At 44.4% G+C, this 18,573-nt stretch overlaps 2 protein-coding genes and 1 long non-coding RNA gene across 3 annotated transcripts; 2 read left to right on the top strand and 1 right to left on the bottom strand.

Moving 5' to 3' along the window:
• Nucleotides 1-2,929: 2,929 nt before the first annotated feature.
• Nucleotides 2,930-3,607, top strand: LOC135397975 (uncharacterized). The gene is made up of 2 exons (XR_010423923.1): nt 2,930-3,114; nt 3,200-3,607. It is a non-coding gene; the product is annotated as an uncharacterized LOC135397975 (long non-coding RNA).
• A 10-nt stretch (nt 3,608-3,617) lies between these two features.
• Nucleotides 3,618-7,034, bottom strand: LOC135398575 (uncharacterized). Its single transcript, XM_064629965.1, has 5 exons — nt 6,851-7,034; nt 6,158-6,245; nt 5,210-5,377; nt 4,778-4,952; nt 3,618-4,679 (listed from the first exon to the last, which is right to left on the bottom strand). The coding sequence occupies exons 1-5, from the start codon at nt 7,032-7,034 to the stop codon at nt 3,618-3,620; spliced, it is 1,677 nt and encodes a 558-aa protein (XP_064486035.1).
• Nucleotides 7,035-14,580: 7,546 nt separating this feature from the next.
• Nucleotides 14,581-16,208, top strand: LOC135398574 (putative nuclease HARBI1). Its single transcript, XM_064629964.1, has 4 exons — nt 14,581-14,803; nt 14,887-14,999; nt 15,093-15,228; nt 15,826-16,208. The coding sequence occupies exons 1-4, from the start codon at nt 14,581-14,583 to the stop codon at nt 16,206-16,208; spliced, it is 855 nt and encodes a 284-aa protein (XP_064486034.1).
• Nucleotides 16,209-18,573: the final 2,365 nt, after the last annotated feature.

The raw sequence follows: 18,573 nt of genomic DNA, 5'->3' as shown, positions 1-18,573 counted from the left end.
TTTAGCGTGATTTCATTTTCAACAAGCCCAAGTACTATACAGGGTGCTTATTTTGATGCATTGCAGAATTTTTATAAAAAAAAAGCTATGAGGACAGCACAGATGTCATTTTTGCAGTCAAATTATAGGACCAGGCGGACATCGTCTCGAAGAATGTATAAAACTACAAGTTGACTAATTACATAAAATTCATTAATTAACTCTTTAATTAGGGGATTCTGTGCAAAAGCGCGATAGCAGAATGAGAGACTAAGCTTGTTAAAAGCCATTCCGCGTCTAGCAATTCCTGAAACACGCACGTGCGTTAAAATATCCATCCCTGAATTTTGACACGAAACCGCAGTGACTGGGAACGCAGGGAGCACAGCGCTCATTTCATGTCAGGGGCCACGTGATTTGGAGCGACGGAGATGATTGGAGTTGGCCGGTATGCTGGCTAGATAAACCGCTTTCCGGCCCTGAGAAGCCTTCGTCGGCGTAGATGATGCGCTCTGAGGCGCGGTTCTTCGTTTTTACTCATTTTCATACCAAAATCCAGCGATGAATATTTCACGGCACGCGCTCTTTTCTGGATTTTTAAAAGATAGAATGGCTTTGAACGAGGATTTACTCCTATTCTGCTATCTCGCTTTTGTCAAATTCCCTAATTGAAGAGTTAATTAATGAATTTTATGTATTTACTCATCTTGTACTGACATACACTCTTCCAGATTATGTCCGCATGGCCGTATAACTCAATTGCAAAAACGGCATCTGTGCTGCTCTCATAGCCTTTCAGAAAATGCTGTAAAGGATAAAAATGAAGGCCCTCTATTTTTGTTAGATCAACAAGCAGATCATTGCAAACTTCGGACACAGAAACAATGGACAAAAAGCCGGGGATGTTACCACGTAAAAAGGGACATCTGGTCACTTGACCTATATAGGTGCACTTTATCAGAGTACGAGACTTTTGTGTAGTGAAGCATGAAATATGTGTGTTTCTACATTTCAAAAGTAACTCGCTCTCATTCAATTCAGGTAAGCTTGGGCCATGCATTGCAATGTTGCTTTCGTGAACAGGTGATATGAACAATGATATGAGGAACATATTTGATGTGTTACCTGCCATGTGCGCTTCAATAATGGCTTCATCCGTCGAACATTAAAGCAGGCACCTCCTCACTTAAAACATCTAGCATATCTCACTCTCACTCGCCCAAAACTGGAATACGCCTCCGCAATATGGGATCCCGCCCAAACATCCCTCATTGATAATCTTGAACGCATCCAAAACCGGGCAACACGATTCATATGCAACAATTACTGCACCACAACATCAGTATCTGCACTGAAAGCTGAACTCAACCTCTCGACCTTAGCACATCGTCGTATCATTTCAAAGTTGTCCCTCTTTCATCGATTCTTCCATACCATACCCACAGATCAATCCCCAATCGTTCGTGCCGGTATCATATTCCCCCGTCTAGACCACACTAATAAAATCACACGTCTTCACTGTAATACAAACGCATTCTCGAAGTCATTCTTTTGCTCCACCATAGTTATTTGGAATGATCTCCCAGGACACATAGCCACCACTCACGACCACCAGTCATTTTTGAACATTATACGTCCGCTAAACTGATTTTTTGTGTTTTATTTTATTTTCTTCTCTGTTAGATTACTTGCAAATTTATTATGTATTATTTATTATGTATTAAGTATGTTCGGGTTGTTTATTGGTGTACTAACTCTTTTGTATTATGTCCTCTTTTTCCTCTTTCTATTTTTATCTTCACTTTCATCATGTAAATGTTCTGCATTTTATTTATATCTTATATACTGTATTGATTTCTCAATTGTAACTGTATGTATACTGTAATTCTTTTCCTGTTGTCTGTGTACTGTAACTAACTGTTTTTCCCACCCCCCATGTAATGCCCGTAAGGGCCCTTGGGGTAAAATAAATAAATAATGATTTCATACTTTTTTGTTCGATGCTCAAAATCACCATGGACCTGCCTTTCCAACATACTGTTCAAAACTGTGTGATGTACTATGAAGCTGCAATAGTTTCAGCACAAAAATATGCATGCATTTCAATTTAAGTTTGACATCCAGGTAGGACGTTGTCAGGAAGTCCCAGTGACATACTGCTCGGACATCCCACTGGATAAAATTAGGACATTTTTAAAGACATCTTAAAGACATTTTTAGGACATCCATGAGGGACCAGGACCACAGGATCATGCGAGGATGTCCTTAGGACGTCGGTGGTTTGCTGGGAAGACTCTGTGCTCCGGCGGAGAGTACGTACACCTTTTTGTAAACACTTTGTGTTTGTGCAGCGCTTCGTCACGTAGCAGCGCTGAAAAGTGGTCAGTAGCATTTGTACGGAGCTTCTTGGAATCATTTTGTCCGGTTTTTACTTAGGCGCCGTCCCTGAAGTTGACATTGCGGTGGTTTTGAACCACTTTGGGGACATCAAATGCCCATTATTGCCAATGCTGAAGGCTGAACAAGTTGCGGCTACTTCAGAAGGTTCCCCAGTGCAAGAACAAGAAAAAGACGCTATTACTCTTTTTGAGTGGGAGCGGACAGGCACCCATTACCCCTGTTACACATCACATTGTACACCCAATGGACTCAGTTTAAAAGTTAATAGTTATATTGCACAGCTGAGGCCGTGTCTTCTTTTGTTCTACAACACACATGTAGTGCTAGAACATGCAGCAATAAAAGAGGTATGTGTGAAGACTCGCCACAGTTACAAATCCTGGAAGTTAGAACGGTCCTTTCGAGTCACAGCCACAAAGGCAGGCACTTTGTCTTTCTAAAACATCTGCATTGCACGTAAACATGTGAACTAATCTGCCAAATGATTGTATGCAGGCTCATAGGATCCTCAGCTACAGGACAGACCCGGACAGACCCGGACAGACCGAGAAAACGTGCTGAAGCACTACTCGATAACAAGGAGTTTTCTTGTCCTGCTACTTCATATGGAATCAGTACAGAGGCAGCGGCACGCAGAAAATTTGAGGCAGTGCATGGAGTCTCCGTGCAGTGTTTTGGGCTTGTTGTTGCATCGGACGACCCCTGGTTGGTAAGCTCTCCTGATGGTGTGTTCAGGTAAGAGTACAGGCAAATATAATTGCATATTATAATTTATTACATATTTACAGTATCACTCTGGTACATGTGTCGTTTGTTCTAGGTCACCTGATGGTATGGTTCACCTGCTGGAAATCAAATGCCCCAAGAGCCGCGAGCAAAAGAAGGTGTCGGAGCTCCCACTCCTAAGTTACCTGTGTACAGATGAGAATGGACTGCACCTTTGAAAGACACACACATATTACACTCAGGTTCAGATTAACTTGCATGTATTGGATTTGAAAACATGTAGCTTTTTCATTTACACAAAAGTGGACTTTGAAACAATAGAAGTTGTGAGAGACAATAACTTTCTGAGTGCAGCAGTACCAAGACTCCGAATATTTTATTTCGAACATCTCCTCCCATCTACACTTCGTGCAGAACTCAGAAGTAGAAACAAGATGTGCTCTTGTAGACCACCGTGTGTGGACATGTAACTCTAAATAAAAGGAAACACTGCTGTAGAATACAGACTGACGTCATCCTTCTGCATCTTTAAATATTCCTGGCCTCACATTTGTAATCACACAAATTACATGCATGATTTTGTCAAGATACTGTACCAACTCGTATGGTATGTGGTGATTGATGATATCGAAGACTTTTAGGCGTTGGATGACTCTTTCGACGTGAATCCTTACGCTGGCTGTTTTGTACGTCGCTTCCATCTCTAGCTCTGTGAACTGTGGACTGCTTGCAAACGGTGGCATAACAAGCGTTACATTTCGGTCCCCAAGTCCAGTCCGTATGCCAGGGAAACCCTTGTCGGCTAGCACCTCGTCTCCTTGCTGCAGGAGAGGCAAAAGCTCTGACTCCACTGTGATAGCAGTGTCCCCTGCCCTCCCTCTAAATCCAGATGACAGAAATGTCACCAGACCGTTTGGTGCTATGACTATAAGGTACTTTGCAGTATAGCTGCCTTTGTAAAGTGAGTACCATGTGTTTTGCTGCTCAACTGTTGGTGGCATTTCCGTTCGCAGCTCCGTACAGTCAATTATAACCCTGCAACTTGGGTAGTGCAAACGGATACTTGGTGGCATTGTCGCTTGCACTGCAAATCTGCTTGGCCAAAAGAGCCACTTCCGGGTTGCACCCTGTAGGCATTCCAAAACAGTCTTGAATATCATAGAAGCTGTTGTACGATGAACACTGAACATAACAGCAAGGAACGAAAATGGGACACCATGTCTCAATTTCACAAGAAAAAGCAAGAGTTTGTCGTGCAGTGACAGTTCATTTGTTTTCCTAGCCACATCTGGCAGTAAGCTGAGCAGCAATGCAAACACCTGGCATGAGACAGCTGTGAGGGCATGCAGTCGACGCTCATCTTCATCGACAGACTTGAACCCTCCAAAGAAAGGATCTTTATATGGTGTGCCACAGGCACTGTCTTCCGTCCTCACCAAATCCTGTGTGTCTGTAGCCACCGTCTTCAACTCTTTGTGGGAAACATATGTAGAAGCATCTGCTCCATCACAGCACGTAACAAATGCAGCAAGTGGCCCAAATGTGGGTGGTTCATCTTCTGTCATGGTGCCCACCTGTAATGAAAATCGCTGTAAACAATGCTGTACAACCAAACTTGCCCATAACATATATAGTACTGATACTTGCAGCAACACAAATCTGCAGTGATTACCTCTGCCGAGGTGATGCCTACAGGTGTACAGGAATGCTCAGGCTCACTTAGGTTCATTTGTGAAGTTTCACTGTCCGATGAGTTTTGGTGGTCTCCTGATACAGACAGGTTAAGCTCCGGCACAGCTTTCACATCGTCTGCATAGTCGGACCTTATGCGGCTCCGTCTCTTCCTCCTGTTTTAATAAAAAAAGCTGCATTCAGGCAACAGATCTTAATTGTGCCACATGCTAGGGAGCGTGAATTATTGACATAGTATGTTCCGCGACCCTCAATCTACATTCACATGCGCACTTTGAAGGACATTCACAGAAGTTATCAAATAATGGAACAAATGATGCAACGGGTAACGGTAAAACAAGTATCTGCTTCTTTGTGGAAAGCACGCCACAAAAATGTCGACAAGAAATGTACTGAAAGTGCTGGAGCTAACCTCTCGTGCCTCTCTGCGATGCCCGATGCATTGGATTTCCTGTACACGTCAGGGAATATCGTTGGATTGTAACTGGGGCTGTCGGTTTCGTCCGACTTTTTGTTGCCGATGAAGTGTTTACTGCATATCCTGGAGTTCGCGGTCGGTTGCCAGTTCCCACCTTCTTCACTATGACCAGGATCAGAAGGATGAGGATTGCGAAAAAAGGCAGTAAGGCTAATGCACATAAATCCAGGCAATGCGCGCCTACTTACTTCTGTCGACGAACAAGGGATATCCACTTCTCCCGGCGACCTATCTCGTACCACCGGCGAGGGCATGAATAAAAGTGGACTCCTGGAGAATTCCTATAGCAGCTGTTGCATTTAACGATACAAGAATTTACTTTGCTTCTTTTAATGTGCGCCATCCCATGCGCCGAGCGAACAATCCATGTGACAGAGAAAAGAACCAAAGGAACGACGCGTCGGATGGCCCCACACGGGACGACGCCACTGCCGACAGGGCGGCGCTCGTGCGTGCGAGAGTTAGCTCCGCTCGAGGCCTATTCGAACACTTTGCATCTTACCCCCTGTGGGCTTCAGCTTTATTTCAATGGCAGCGGTTCTTACTTCCTGAATAAAATACTGTCACTCATTGAATATCACGTTTTATGGCAAAATATGCCATGAAGGAACCGGAGAGAAAGTAAGAAAATGTGTGCACGTGAGTAAAAAGCGAGTTAAAAGTAATTTGGAACTTAAGTTACTTTGGCAAAGTTACCAAAAAAAGGAACGGGTTCCTCTGAAAGTTACCACGGCGCAAAAGTACCGAGTTACGTTACAAGTTACCACAAAAGGAACTTAGTTACAGTAACGAGTTACCTCGAACTTTGGAAATATTTGTGCAGAAATAAATGCCAAAAAAGTACGAGAATTGCTCACCGCTAAGACGTTGATGGAATGGTACCCCTTATGGCAATAGTAGTTTCCATCCACGAAGCGTGGATCAGCAAGGCTCGGTTGCTGTATTGCCACTTGGGTACCATCAATTGCACCTGCGAAAAACATACACTCAAATAATGAGAATGTTCCCCTCTGACACGACTTTTAGGGGATAATCATTCATTTTGTACCAGGGAGTTGCATGATCACGAATGCTGAAGCTAATCACCATTACTATTTCATGTTATATCCAGTTTGTGTTTTTGTATAGTGACTTTTTGTTACACATTGCATTTAGGCAAAAAAAGTGAAACGGAGGAGACGTGTTATTCTTCATGATTCTTGCATGCATTGTGAGAGGCATTCCTATGTTGTTTATGGAAAACAGGGATTGCTTACCTAGGCACCCAGGAAACCCAGCCAACTCGTAGAACCCGCGCTTTACTTCCAGCTTTTCCTCTGGAGTCGAGGGGAACCGGAAATTTCCGCGCAAGTTTCATTGTGATGACTAGGCTCACTGCGTGGAGAGCCTCGGATATTGCATGCTTACTGCAAGCGAAGCTCTCTTCCCTCGCAATGTTGCCGAGGAATGCCCCAGTGGCGTAGAAAGGTAGCGCCATTAAAACTCTCTGCTCCGTTGTTTAAAAATGGAACTTCTGCATTGGTGCACAAGTGCAGTTAGCAAGCGCACTGTACGAGTTTCTATAGTTATACTTACGCCGCTCTAGATCCCCCTTGACAGCTTCGCAGACCTCTCTAGCAGCATCCTTAGACAAGCCTAAGGTCGCAATGAAGTTGTCATCCGACATCGTAGCGAAAACATCGCTGTAAGTGCGATATGTGCGTTCCGGGTCGCGATCGGCGATGCCCTCCTCGTCAAATATGACGAACAGATCCGCCATTTTGATCGCCAACCCTGAAGAGGTTTGGGTCGTCCTACCTCCGCTCACAACGGCTACGATCACGTGATGCACGAGCCGCCGCCGGGGTAGCAGGGAACGGCTCTTTAGTGCTCCATCGCGAAGCCTGTCACGTGACCCGGCCGTTGCTATGGGGATGGGTGAAACAATAGCGAGCTCGCGCACCTACGACGTGGCTGGGAACGCGCCCCTGGAATGGAAAGCTACGGTCAAACACACAGCCTGCATGACTTCAATGCCTCTATGCAATGCCTCTATATGCACATCTGCAATGACTCTACATGTGAATTATGCAAATAACCACGACATGCACAATGCTTGCCCTTGTGCCATGGAGCCAAAACAAGCGAACTTCACCACCTCCACCACTTCAACCATCACATTCTCCACCAACCATCACATTCTCCACCCAGGGGCGGGTTGCTCACGGCACCCGCGCGTCGTCTTTGGTCTTCGTTGCCATGCCAACGGCGCGGTCACGTCGAGCCATTCGTCTCTTCCGCTAAGAGGCAGCTTGCTCGCCACTGTGCCATGGTCATGGCGTGTCTAATTTGTGGTCGCGAGGAGACGCAGCGCGTGAGACGCAAGAATTTGAGTCTTTGGTTGTCAGCGTCGTCACATCGAGGAAATATGGCGGAACTCTACGCCTTTCTTGCTGACGTTAGGGGGCAGCGACAGCGAATCTTCGCGACATTTTCGTGAACACCGCGATGCCTTCGACAGCAGTGTGACAGAAGAGGAGTTCATCGGCCATTTTCGGTTATCCAAGACTGCTGCCCGGGAGGTGTGCGACGCCGTTGCTGATGACTTACGCCGATGTGAGTTTCTTTTGTGTGTTTTAAAGCTCAGCTACGCCGATTTTCGAGTGTTACAGAATGGAATGGTACTCACACGATGTGTTCATAAGGGAACACTGATTATGTATGCAAAATAGTTATCCCAAACTCCTCGCCGTTTTCCGAAAAAGTGAATTTTTAGTTTCACTGACATCCCGTCTTGTGGCCCGCAAACCCTGTGTCGACGACACATTCGTGGTCTGCCCGCGCTCCGGCTTGGCATGACTTTTGGCTTGGTTTCTTCCGCCAAGCCGGCCAGTTTCTTCTGCCGAGCCGTCTGCTGCGCAGATTCACATTGGGGAAGTGATAAACAGTCCGCTATTAGGGAGCCAGTGTATTTCTGGACTTCACTAAACCCACGAGGAACGTGAGTTTTGCTTCCTTCGACTGCAAAGCATTTGCTAGGCCAGTACAGACTTCCTGGTGTGATTCGTGTTCTGTGCTGCGTGCCGAGAATGCGTGAGCGTTTTGCTCCCGTCTGCAAGAACAATTCAGCATGCAGTTCCAATGTTTCAAACCACAATTTTCCGAAAGGCGAAAGAGAAATCTATTGACTGCAACAATCGGTTACAACTCCGACTCGGTGCCACCTTCGAAAGCAGCGATTTGATCTGTTCATCTGGCTCATACGAATGTTACGGAAGCAATGCGCAACTTGTTTCACAAGAATCCGAAGATGTCTCGTCCGGGATGCTGTGCCAACCTTATCTGCAGCAGGAGATTGCAGGGGCAGTACTAGGCAGCAGATAAAGGTAAGATGCGTACTGTTAGACAAGTCAGTCATGCGGTGCAAATTGCATCACGTAGAAGAGAAAAATACGCTATCTGTCAGTTACTGCTTCATCCTTTAGAGATTACGCCCCAGCGGGTGTATTCTCAGTACAGATTTGTAATTGCCCTATTTGTTAAATGATTTCGCAGGCATTCTGGCACCACCGAAAAGCTTGCACTTCACGTGTCAGCTATCACCGTCTGGGTTTCAAGCTGAAGGCTGTCACCAGTGCCAACCTGACGCCCCTTCAAAGTTCATCTGTTTTTGTTGGAACAGTGACACCTGGTACTGAGACATTTCATTTTCTGATTAATCAAGTGCATTCCATCACTTGTGCTCGACTTCTTGTGTTCGTATACCCTTGCTGTTGCTCGCTAGCTTAGAGCAACCATGCCTGAGGTGCCAGCGCTTTCAGAGTACATTTAAGCAGTATCATCGTATCATATGCACGGCAGCACATCTTGTGTATTTTGAGTAAGGTATAAATTCAATGTTGGCTCAGCTGTTGTATTTTGGTCACAAATAAGGTGTTCTTCCAGAGCGCTCAAGAGCAGTTCAAGCAGTTTCATGTGTGCAACAGCACATACTTTTTCTCAGTTTTGACTAAGGTAAATCGAAATCTTCCACTTGATGTCTTTCGGTCATAAATTATGTTTTTCGATACATTCAAACAGCATCATGTGTGCAACAGTACATACTTTTTCTCAGGTGAAGTAAGGTAAATCTGTCCGCTGTGGTGTTCTGGCAGTGCGGCAGAAGCTTGTGTTGCATTCAAGTGGTATCATGTATACAAAAACTTGTTTTATGCCTTTCTGTAGCTGCTGTACTAATATTGTGAGTACAGAGACATTCCTGCAGAACATATCCGAGCATCTTGTGTGCTATTGTTTGTATCATCTGCAGCAGTATATTGATAATGTTAATTATTCAGTGACTTCAGCTAACATTTACATTCTTACTTCCAGGTAAACCTGTCACGCAGATGCCCTACCCCTTGGTATGCATAGTTCAAGATTGTGCCAAAACAATCCACCTGGAGCATTATTCTTCAATTGGCAGTGGCATTACTATCACAACACACCACATACTGCATGTCTATGGTGCGTGTACAATGCATCAAACCTATTCTCAGGTACAGGCCAGCTGGTACGCAATTACAACATGAAATAACTGACACAGAGACCGTAAAATCACGCCTTTTCCTCCGCGCCTCGGGTTTCATGTTATTATCCTCACGTGCAGCTCAATTCGCCTGTGCTGTGCAGCATGAGCAAAAGCATATATTGTTTGTGGTCACATGACACGGAACATAGATACAGTGAAACCTTCCTATGTTGGACACCCGCGGTGCAGCCGAAGCGTCTCCTACTTATATAGGTGTCCGAGTTACAGAATATGACGGCAACAAAAAATGGAAGAGATCACAGCTGTGAGAAATGTCCCCCTTCTTCAATTTAAGGTCCCTAGTGGTACCTGGTGGTGGTGCCTGGTAGTGGTACCTCTACCCACTCTTCACTGATAATTATTACTGATTTTAGTATATTCAATTCCGTTCAGATTCTACTCAATGGCATTACCTCTGGAGCTTTTCAAGCAGCAAGGACTTGTCTCTGAAGCGTCAGCCCACTTCTCATAGCTTTGGTGCAGTGCTCGTTAAAAGGCTCTAGACAAACTGAAGACAAGTGCTCACATAAAGAATTACAATGTAGACTGACAGCACTTGTTTTTGGACTCTAAAAACTAAAGCAACAAAATGCTGAGACCAGTATAGGGGAAAAAAGGGGCAAAAGTCAAGGCCACTGGCTCATTTTGGGTCTTTTTGGTGCAAAGGTGGGCCGATATTGAGGTAATTTGGCCAGGGCTTTGTCCGACTTTGCAGGGAAAACCCTATCCTACTTCCAAGATAGGGGGGTGTCCGACATAGAGAATTTCGTCCCCATGTAGTTTCAATGGGAGCCTGCCCGTGCAATGAAATCATGGGGAGTTGTCCGAGGTAGGGAGGTGTCCGACTTTGGAGGTTTTACTGTACCATAGAGCATTCTACATCATGTAATCTAACAGTTGTTCACGTTTCGATATTTTAACCATGGAATTTACCCTGCATGCACCATACCATGTCCAAACACGAACAACTGCTAGAGAGCAGCATGTACTGTTTCCGTATAGCACTTATGGCTTGCGTCCTGTGATCGGAAACAGTGGTGTCTTTTTTTCTGCTACAACCAGTAAACTACAGTAAAGATTTAGAAATACTGTGTCATACCATAAAGGACTATGGGAAATGGCAGTTTGAAAAACTGGAGAAGACTGTCATTAGAATGGGGGACATGTTCTACAGTGAAATTTTTTGCAGTGTGTGCTGTACCACGTAATGCGCTGCAGGCCTACCACAGTATGGTAACACTCTGAATACTGATTTGCTCAAAAAAGGAATGTGTGCGTTTCTTGTACTAACTTCCCCTTATGCAAGGTTGTAGAAAAATGTTTTCAGCTAATGGGAGGGAGAAGACATCATTCTGGAGTCTCGTTGACCTACAATGTGTCGTGTGTGAAGGTCATTTTGAAGAGTGTAGGTGGTACAAGACTGTGTTCCCACATTCTTGGCAGTGTTGACTAATAACCATAATGTAGTAGAGGGTACATTTCTTGCTTCATATATTTGTGTCATGGCAAAGTATGTAGAGATACATCTGTCTCAACATGCAGGTGACAAAACTGCTTTTTATGCCTAAACTATGACAAATAGTTGTCTGTTCAGCACCACTAATCATGTGCCGGCCTCCATGACATGTCTGTGACATTCCAAAGTGATTATTATGTCCCATAGATGTGTGCAATGCTGAAGATGACTGCGTACCTTCTATGGATTCTTGATTCAAGAAAAGTACTGTGTGATTTGCTAACAGCGCCTCGCTGTACCTTCACAATTCTACATAAAAATATGTAAAGTTTGCCGAAGGAAACATCATGAAGGTCCATAGCGAAAAACCCTGAGACGAGGGATAGGAAGGGCATACACAATGTCTCAACATAGCGTGTTTATGTCCCTTCTTGTATCTCCTCTTCAGGTCTCGCCATCATGGACACTATCACCAGCTCGCTTGCTGTTGAACCGTTCTTTCAACGATAAGAGTCACTTTCATGGACTGGATGGCAGCCAACGTGCTGTCAATAAAAAGAATAATGGAAGGAGCTCAATATGATCCTTAGGCTGTGCGTGGTCATTGCTTTCTGACAATTGGTGACGTAGAATTTCAGGACAGTGCCTGCAGTGGTAGTATTCTTGTGTTCTCACCCTTGACGCCTATTGTGTGTCATCGGTCACCTGTAATCTGCTAATATGCACATAGCTAAAACAAAGTATATTTGTATTTCTTTGAATACAGTTGGTACAGCACATTGTTTTTTACATGTTCTTTGGAAAATATAAATAAAATATTTCTCTACTCTGCAAGTCTCCTGTCAGCTCTACAGAGCAGCTTCGAATTTCACTAGAAGCCACGTGTGAAACCTAGACCAAACTAGTGGTGAAGGTCCATATAGGTCATAGATAGATACTATTATTATTATTAGATCATAGGTCAGGCTTAGGTCCTGGTTGGTAGCAACGCATTTGAATCTTATTAAAAATTGGTGCAGGAGGTGATCAACATAACTAAATACACCAACTGACTCTCACAAAGTTTGTGGTGTTATACTTTTGAAACAACATTAATACGCTGAAGTGGTCTTTTCTCCTTCGTTCCTTTTAACCTAGAAATATTAGGTCTTCGGCATCACCAGCCATAGTTGCTGAGAATGCAGTTATTTACGTTGAGCACTGCAGTTTCATATTTCTTTCTCTGGACAAGCAAGCCCGCTTCCCCATTTTGATAAGAGTCTTTCAGCTTTGACAGAGCATTTGTGGACAAGGAAAACATTTGGACTATTGTGTATTTTGCTATGAAGTGCACCGTACAAGGCAGAGGACACCGTCAAACATTTCCACGAAGGTTATTAAATTTGTGATAAAGTACATATACCAACTGACTAATCACTGACTAATTTGGTGGCAAAGTTGCTTGAGTGGCAGTTGTGCAATTTTAAGCACATGTTAAAAAAAAAGGATATGGGAAGTGCTGACTGGTTGAACATGTGGAGTACCCAATATAATAATTGGGGGTTTACGTCGCGAGACAACTGAGTGTGGAATACACAGCACAGTGTAATGTTCCTTATTGTGGCAATGTTAGCATGGTTCAAGAAGTGGGAAATGTTGCACTACCCTTAATAACATCTGTTGGGCCCAGCAAACAGGATACACATACCCTGATCTGAAGACACTATGCTTAACTCAAAAGCAATATGAGATCGACCCGTACGTGTTTATTTGCGAAACTATTATGAATGAAATATGGCCTGTGTGGTATAGAACAATGCGCACACTCAAGTAAACATGCAAAAAATACGTATAAGGACTCTCGACCTACATGCCGCGATGCGCTCTACGAGATGAACAACACACTAGAAGTTCGTTCGAACAACTCGTTCATTGCAGTCGCGCTATGATGCTGCACAATATATGTATCTCGTGTAACAAGCCTGGCAATCGCACGATGTGCATGGGCAGAAATACGGCCTTCTTTCTTTGAAGACCAGTCCTCTGCAGGTATATGCTCAAACGATCACCAAGTGTCACGTTGTTGCTCAATCGCTCCCATTCCTGCACTTGTAGTAAAAGCAGCAAACGGGTTGACGTGAATGGCAGCTGAACGGTTGAACTGCGAAGTTCTCGAGCACATAATCACAATTTCACGCCGAAAATGATGTTGAGGTGAGTTCGCGGTTGTTGTTTCCATCGTTCAATAGTTCTCGGGATTACCTCAGACGAAACGCTCATCGTAGCCGGCGGCCATAACTGGATTTCCTCGCAAACGGGAGAAGACGCGAGGGAAGTCAGAGAAAGCCTCAGCTTTCATCCAATCAGACGCACGATTCTCTATCTACGTAGATGGAGCAGGTTTATCCCATCTACATCACAAAAATGGCTGCGCCCATGGCTTGTTTTGGTTTCTTTGATGAATTAATTTTCGTAATAGGAAGACAAAATTGAGAAACGAAGGTGCGTTTCGGGGACAGTTGGATGTGCTCGTTCTGAATATCACAACCGTTTCAACACATTGAGAAATCGGCGTAGCTGACCTTTAATATAGGACGTGTTTCACCAACGTCGGCTACAATACAACCCGAGAGCAGTGCACGGTTTCATTAACGGGTTTCATAGACAGTGAGGCTCTTTTGAAACGAATTGACAAGGACGCAAGGTGAATTCCAGTAACTTTAGTCAGTGTTGACGGAAAGGAGTCCAATCGTAACACGGAGTCTTTAAGCAAGTCGTAACAGGTCCTAAACTTCAAGTTATCCTTCAGTTCTGCATCATGTATGCTAGTATTCGCGAAGATTCCAGGAAAATGCCGTCAGCTGATATTACAGTGCGGACCACAGACCGACTAAGTCTGAGTGAACCTAATCTCTGTTTGAATGTGGCTAAACTGACGTTGGTGAAACTGGGCTTGTGCAGTGAAAACCTACAGCACTGAGATAAATGTAAGGGAAATATAACTTCGGAGCATTCATGAGGTTTGGTTGTACGTCAGCTATCGCAATAAAGCGGTAAAAATCTGCACTTCATTAGCGTTATTTCCCTGATGTTCTGGTTCCAGTTGACAGGAATAAGAAAACAATAAAACCACAGCCTACACTCGCGTAACAGCAGGTTTTTGCTTTGATCATTGCGTTGCGATTCCAAGAGGAAGTGCTTGAAAAGCTAATAGATTAGTGATTATGAACAGCCAATTTTTTGGGATCATTCTGAAATAAGTCTCCACTTATAGCCCAGCAGTGGCGTAGCACAACTCTGTCGGTGGAGCAGAGGGTCCTGATGGCGCTCAGATTCTATGCAACAGGAGCATTCCTGGACAACATCGCCAGTGATGAATTCATCGCCACTACAAAGCGCCCGGTCTCCGAGGCTATCCATGCTGTCAGCCTAGCCATAATAAAAAATTTGGGACCGAGATATCTGAAGTTCCCGGCATCCACAGAAGAGAAGGTAGCCATCAAACGGGACTTCTACGCCATAGCAGGGATACCCGGATGCCTTGGTAAATTTAAATGACAGTCCTTTTACATTGGTGTTCATATGATGTTTCTTAAATAAATGACAGGTGCTGTTCTTACCATGCAGGTGCAATTGACGGTACTGCAATAGCCATAATCGCCCCGAGTCGCAGTGACCCCCGCTTTGTTGATGGGAATTATTATTCCCACAAGGGATACCATGCCCTCAACGTGCTAGGGGTGAGAGTGTGATTCTGAATTAGAGTTGCTATGACAGTGACAACGTGCTGAGCTTTTATTCAAATTTGGCTGCCCAAATTATGTTATTTGCAGATATGTGATGCCAATCGCAGATTTCTCCACATTGACGCCACGTACCCAGGGAGCTGCCACGACTCCTCGGTGTGGAGCATGTGCGAAGTCCGTCTGCGAGCACCGACGACATTTGCTGAGGGCGAGTGGCTGTTAGGTATGTGGAACATTTGTTTCAACTGCTTCAGTAATGGTCCTCAGAATTGCACTTATAGTAAGCAGGAAGAAGTGGGGGACAGGGGGGTTAGTATGCATCCTGGGCCGACATCGGGGGGACTGTGTCTTCGGGAAATCCCAAGGAAAACTTCAGACATCACAGCCTGTGGTAGGATTCAAACATCCCAGTCTTCAGCACAACCTCTGTTATTACCAATGAACGGGAGGCCTTAACCTGCTCGGCCATACCGCTGGTTTTACTAGGAGTAGAGGCCAATATGGAAACATATATGCAGCTTGGTTTTGAATTTCTTAGTAGAGTAGCATGCTTTGTGTACACGTCAACATAAAAGTATTTGATGCTGTTGTTGTATACATCATTGCATACAGCAGATGTATTAACTGCAGAATTAGACGACTTCGGAATTGGTATATTCACAGAGTAAATAGGCACACCTTCCATGGTCAGGTTTATTTTATAGAAGCTACATAAATATTAAATATTTTTCAGAACAGTTTGCCTACTAATGCCATGAGCTCACAAGTGTAACATCCATCAAACAATTTCAGTAACTATATCTTCCTCTCTTCTGTGCAGGAGATCTGGGGTACCCTCTTGAACCGTGGCTCTTGACTCCTGTTCGTTATCCTGCAACACAGAAGGACCAGGCATACAACAAAGCCCACTGCAAGAACCGGGTTCGAATTGAACAGTGTTTTGGAGTTTTAAAGATGCGCTTCCGCTGTCTGCATCGCTACAGGACCTTGCACTTTGCACCTGACAGGGCATGCAATATTATCACTGCATGTGCAGTTTTGCATAATATGTGCATTGGCTACAATTTGCAAGACCCTGAACACGAAGATGAAGGCTCCGATCCCGATCCTCCTGCTGCTCCCGAGGATGAATGGGATGATGTAGAGAGCAGTGCATCACTGACTGACTGCTCAGGCAGTGCACCGCAGGCAACAAGTTATTAACAGATATTTTTAAATGTGTATGGCATAAAAGTACAGGGACCAGATAATTTCTAATTCGTACATTCTAATTTAAAGGACTTGTGACATTTTATTTAGGATTGATTTCCACCAAAACCATGGTGCAACCAAGGTGTCTACCAAATTGCAGCCTTCAAATTGCCTGACATTTTCACGTTTTCACTTCCCCTTTCAAGGAAAATCCTGACCAAAACAAAAGGGAACTTATCCCGCTTTTACTATTCTTGCTGCAATGACATCTACATGCCAGTAGGTACCTGCCAAAGAAAATTTAGGACCGTATTGCAATTTATTGGCATGCTACAGGAGGGTAAGGAACGGGAAATGCATGTGTGTCATTGGGACAGACAATCAAATCAGGCGCCTTTTCTCGGTTGGAGATTTTTTTACTTATCCCCTTATTGCATACAGAGGTTCAATTTCGCTTGGCTTCAACTGATTTTTGCCAATTTTCCTGAGTTTTCCAGTCACATGAAAATTCCCTGACAAGTCCTGCGTTTCCAGGTTGGTAGACACCTTCAAAACACCACAAAAGCGGATGTCAGAAATTGAGAGTATGCTGGGATTCAGATGTTCCTCAGTTTGACCATGTCATTCCATTAAGTGTATTTGTTGTCATCGTGTCTTCTTTTCACAGGTGCTGTAACGTATTGCACTCACTATTCTGTTTACTATTAATTCTTTTTGGTCACTGTGAATGTTATTTCTCTTACTGATTTTGTGTTTCTCCCGTTAACAAGAAATGTGCAAAGTTATGTAACTGTGTTATGTTTACAATTTAAATATATGTTTTCCATATACTCCAAAACTTCATATTTTGCAAAATATTTTCATTGGCTTTTGTAAAAAAATATTGTTAAAAAAATATATTTCGCATGAAAACAGTGTCGCTTGCAATATTTCTCACCAGTACATCACGGGGACACTTGAGTATTAAACTGCAATGAAGATGCATAAGTAGTAATACAAAGAATGACCCACCTTAGATATTATTGTTGGCGTTCCTTTCATTTTCAATCTTGTACCTGAAGTACTCTGTCACGGCTTGAGCCATTGGAGTGATGATCTGCACACAAGCGAAAGCAAACAATCTAACAGCCCTTCCCCATGTAATCTATCTTTGTATATGTATGTGTTTTGGATGATGAGTTTGTGATGACCATGAAGCTTCACAGGTATGGAATTTAAAAAAGTGCTTTTACTGTCGTTTGGGTTTATGTGTAAACTTTCACTTTTGATTATTCAATTGAAGTAAATATGTTCACTTAATGCAGAGCTGATTCTAATTGATTTCACCAACACTGCACCTGTGCTGCGTTAACTGTATCTGGCCACTTCCTTACCTCCCGGAGCTGCGTTATTTCCGCAGCAATCCGCTCCTGCACCTCCAGAATGCGATTTGCTATTGGTGCGGGGACTCGCCGCCTCCTCCTTCGGCATGGCCCTATTCTACCACGCTGTGTGCCTGATACGTCTGGCACTGCTGCTGCGGTAGCCTCAGTTTCCTGCTGGGGTGCAGCTGCAGATGTGCTTGCTACTGCTGCATCGGTGTAGTGAAGCACCTGTGACAGTTTGCTCGTTAAGTTATATGGATAGGCAAAGAAGTTACGCAATTCCTCACCGTAGGGCCTGTTGCTACTGGGACACTGCCATTGTCTCTTTCGGTCTCTAGTTGGTCAGCTTGTTCTGACACTGGCTGTGTACGTAAACGTAACGAATTCGTTGGAAGGCTAGCTTTATCTAGAGTAACTTTTTCTTACCACTTGTGGCACTTGTGTAACGTTGCCCGCCATACTTAGTCGTGCAGCTCCTGCTGCGCCCGATACGGTGTCCCAGCCTACAAGGGCCATGACACGGGCGTCGAAACCACGCAAGGACACTGCGATATCGACGACGCGTGTTGTTGTCTCCTCTCCGGGCTCTGTGCCGGGGTTTACAATAGCGCCGCCGCCGCTACCCGTACCACAAATGCCAATTATGTTGGCGCGCACCGTTTTTCGCACACGGTATCTCCACTGCTTCCATAGTCCCTGCCACCCAACTGCGTATTTCACCAGTCCCCCTAGAGAGTTTAGGGCTACAGCGATCTCTTCCCACTTTTTCTTCCTGTCGTTCTTGTTTCACCGGGCATGAAACTTCTGTTGTTACGTAGCTCCGGATTCTGCTCCATAAACGCGAGCAGCTGCAGCTTCTGCGCTTCAGACATTGACACGTCCGTAAATTGAAGGCCGATTCGTTACTACCTCCGACTCCAACAACCTAGCTGCTTCCAGAAAGGTGAGGATAAATGCTGCAAGTGTTTCCACAGGAAAGAGTATAGGAATAAAACTTAAAACAGGCACCGCAA

The sequence above is a fragment of the Ornithodoros turicata genome, chromosome 6, assembly GCF_037126465.1.
Source record: "Ornithodoros turicata isolate Travis chromosome 6, ASM3712646v1, whole genome shotgun sequence".
In the NCBI taxonomy this organism is placed as follows: domain Eukaryota; kingdom Metazoa; phylum Arthropoda; class Arachnida; order Ixodida; family Argasidae; genus Ornithodoros; species Ornithodoros turicata.
Note: the sequence above shows the minus strand (reverse complement) of the source record. Positions and strands in the feature narration are given on the sequence as shown.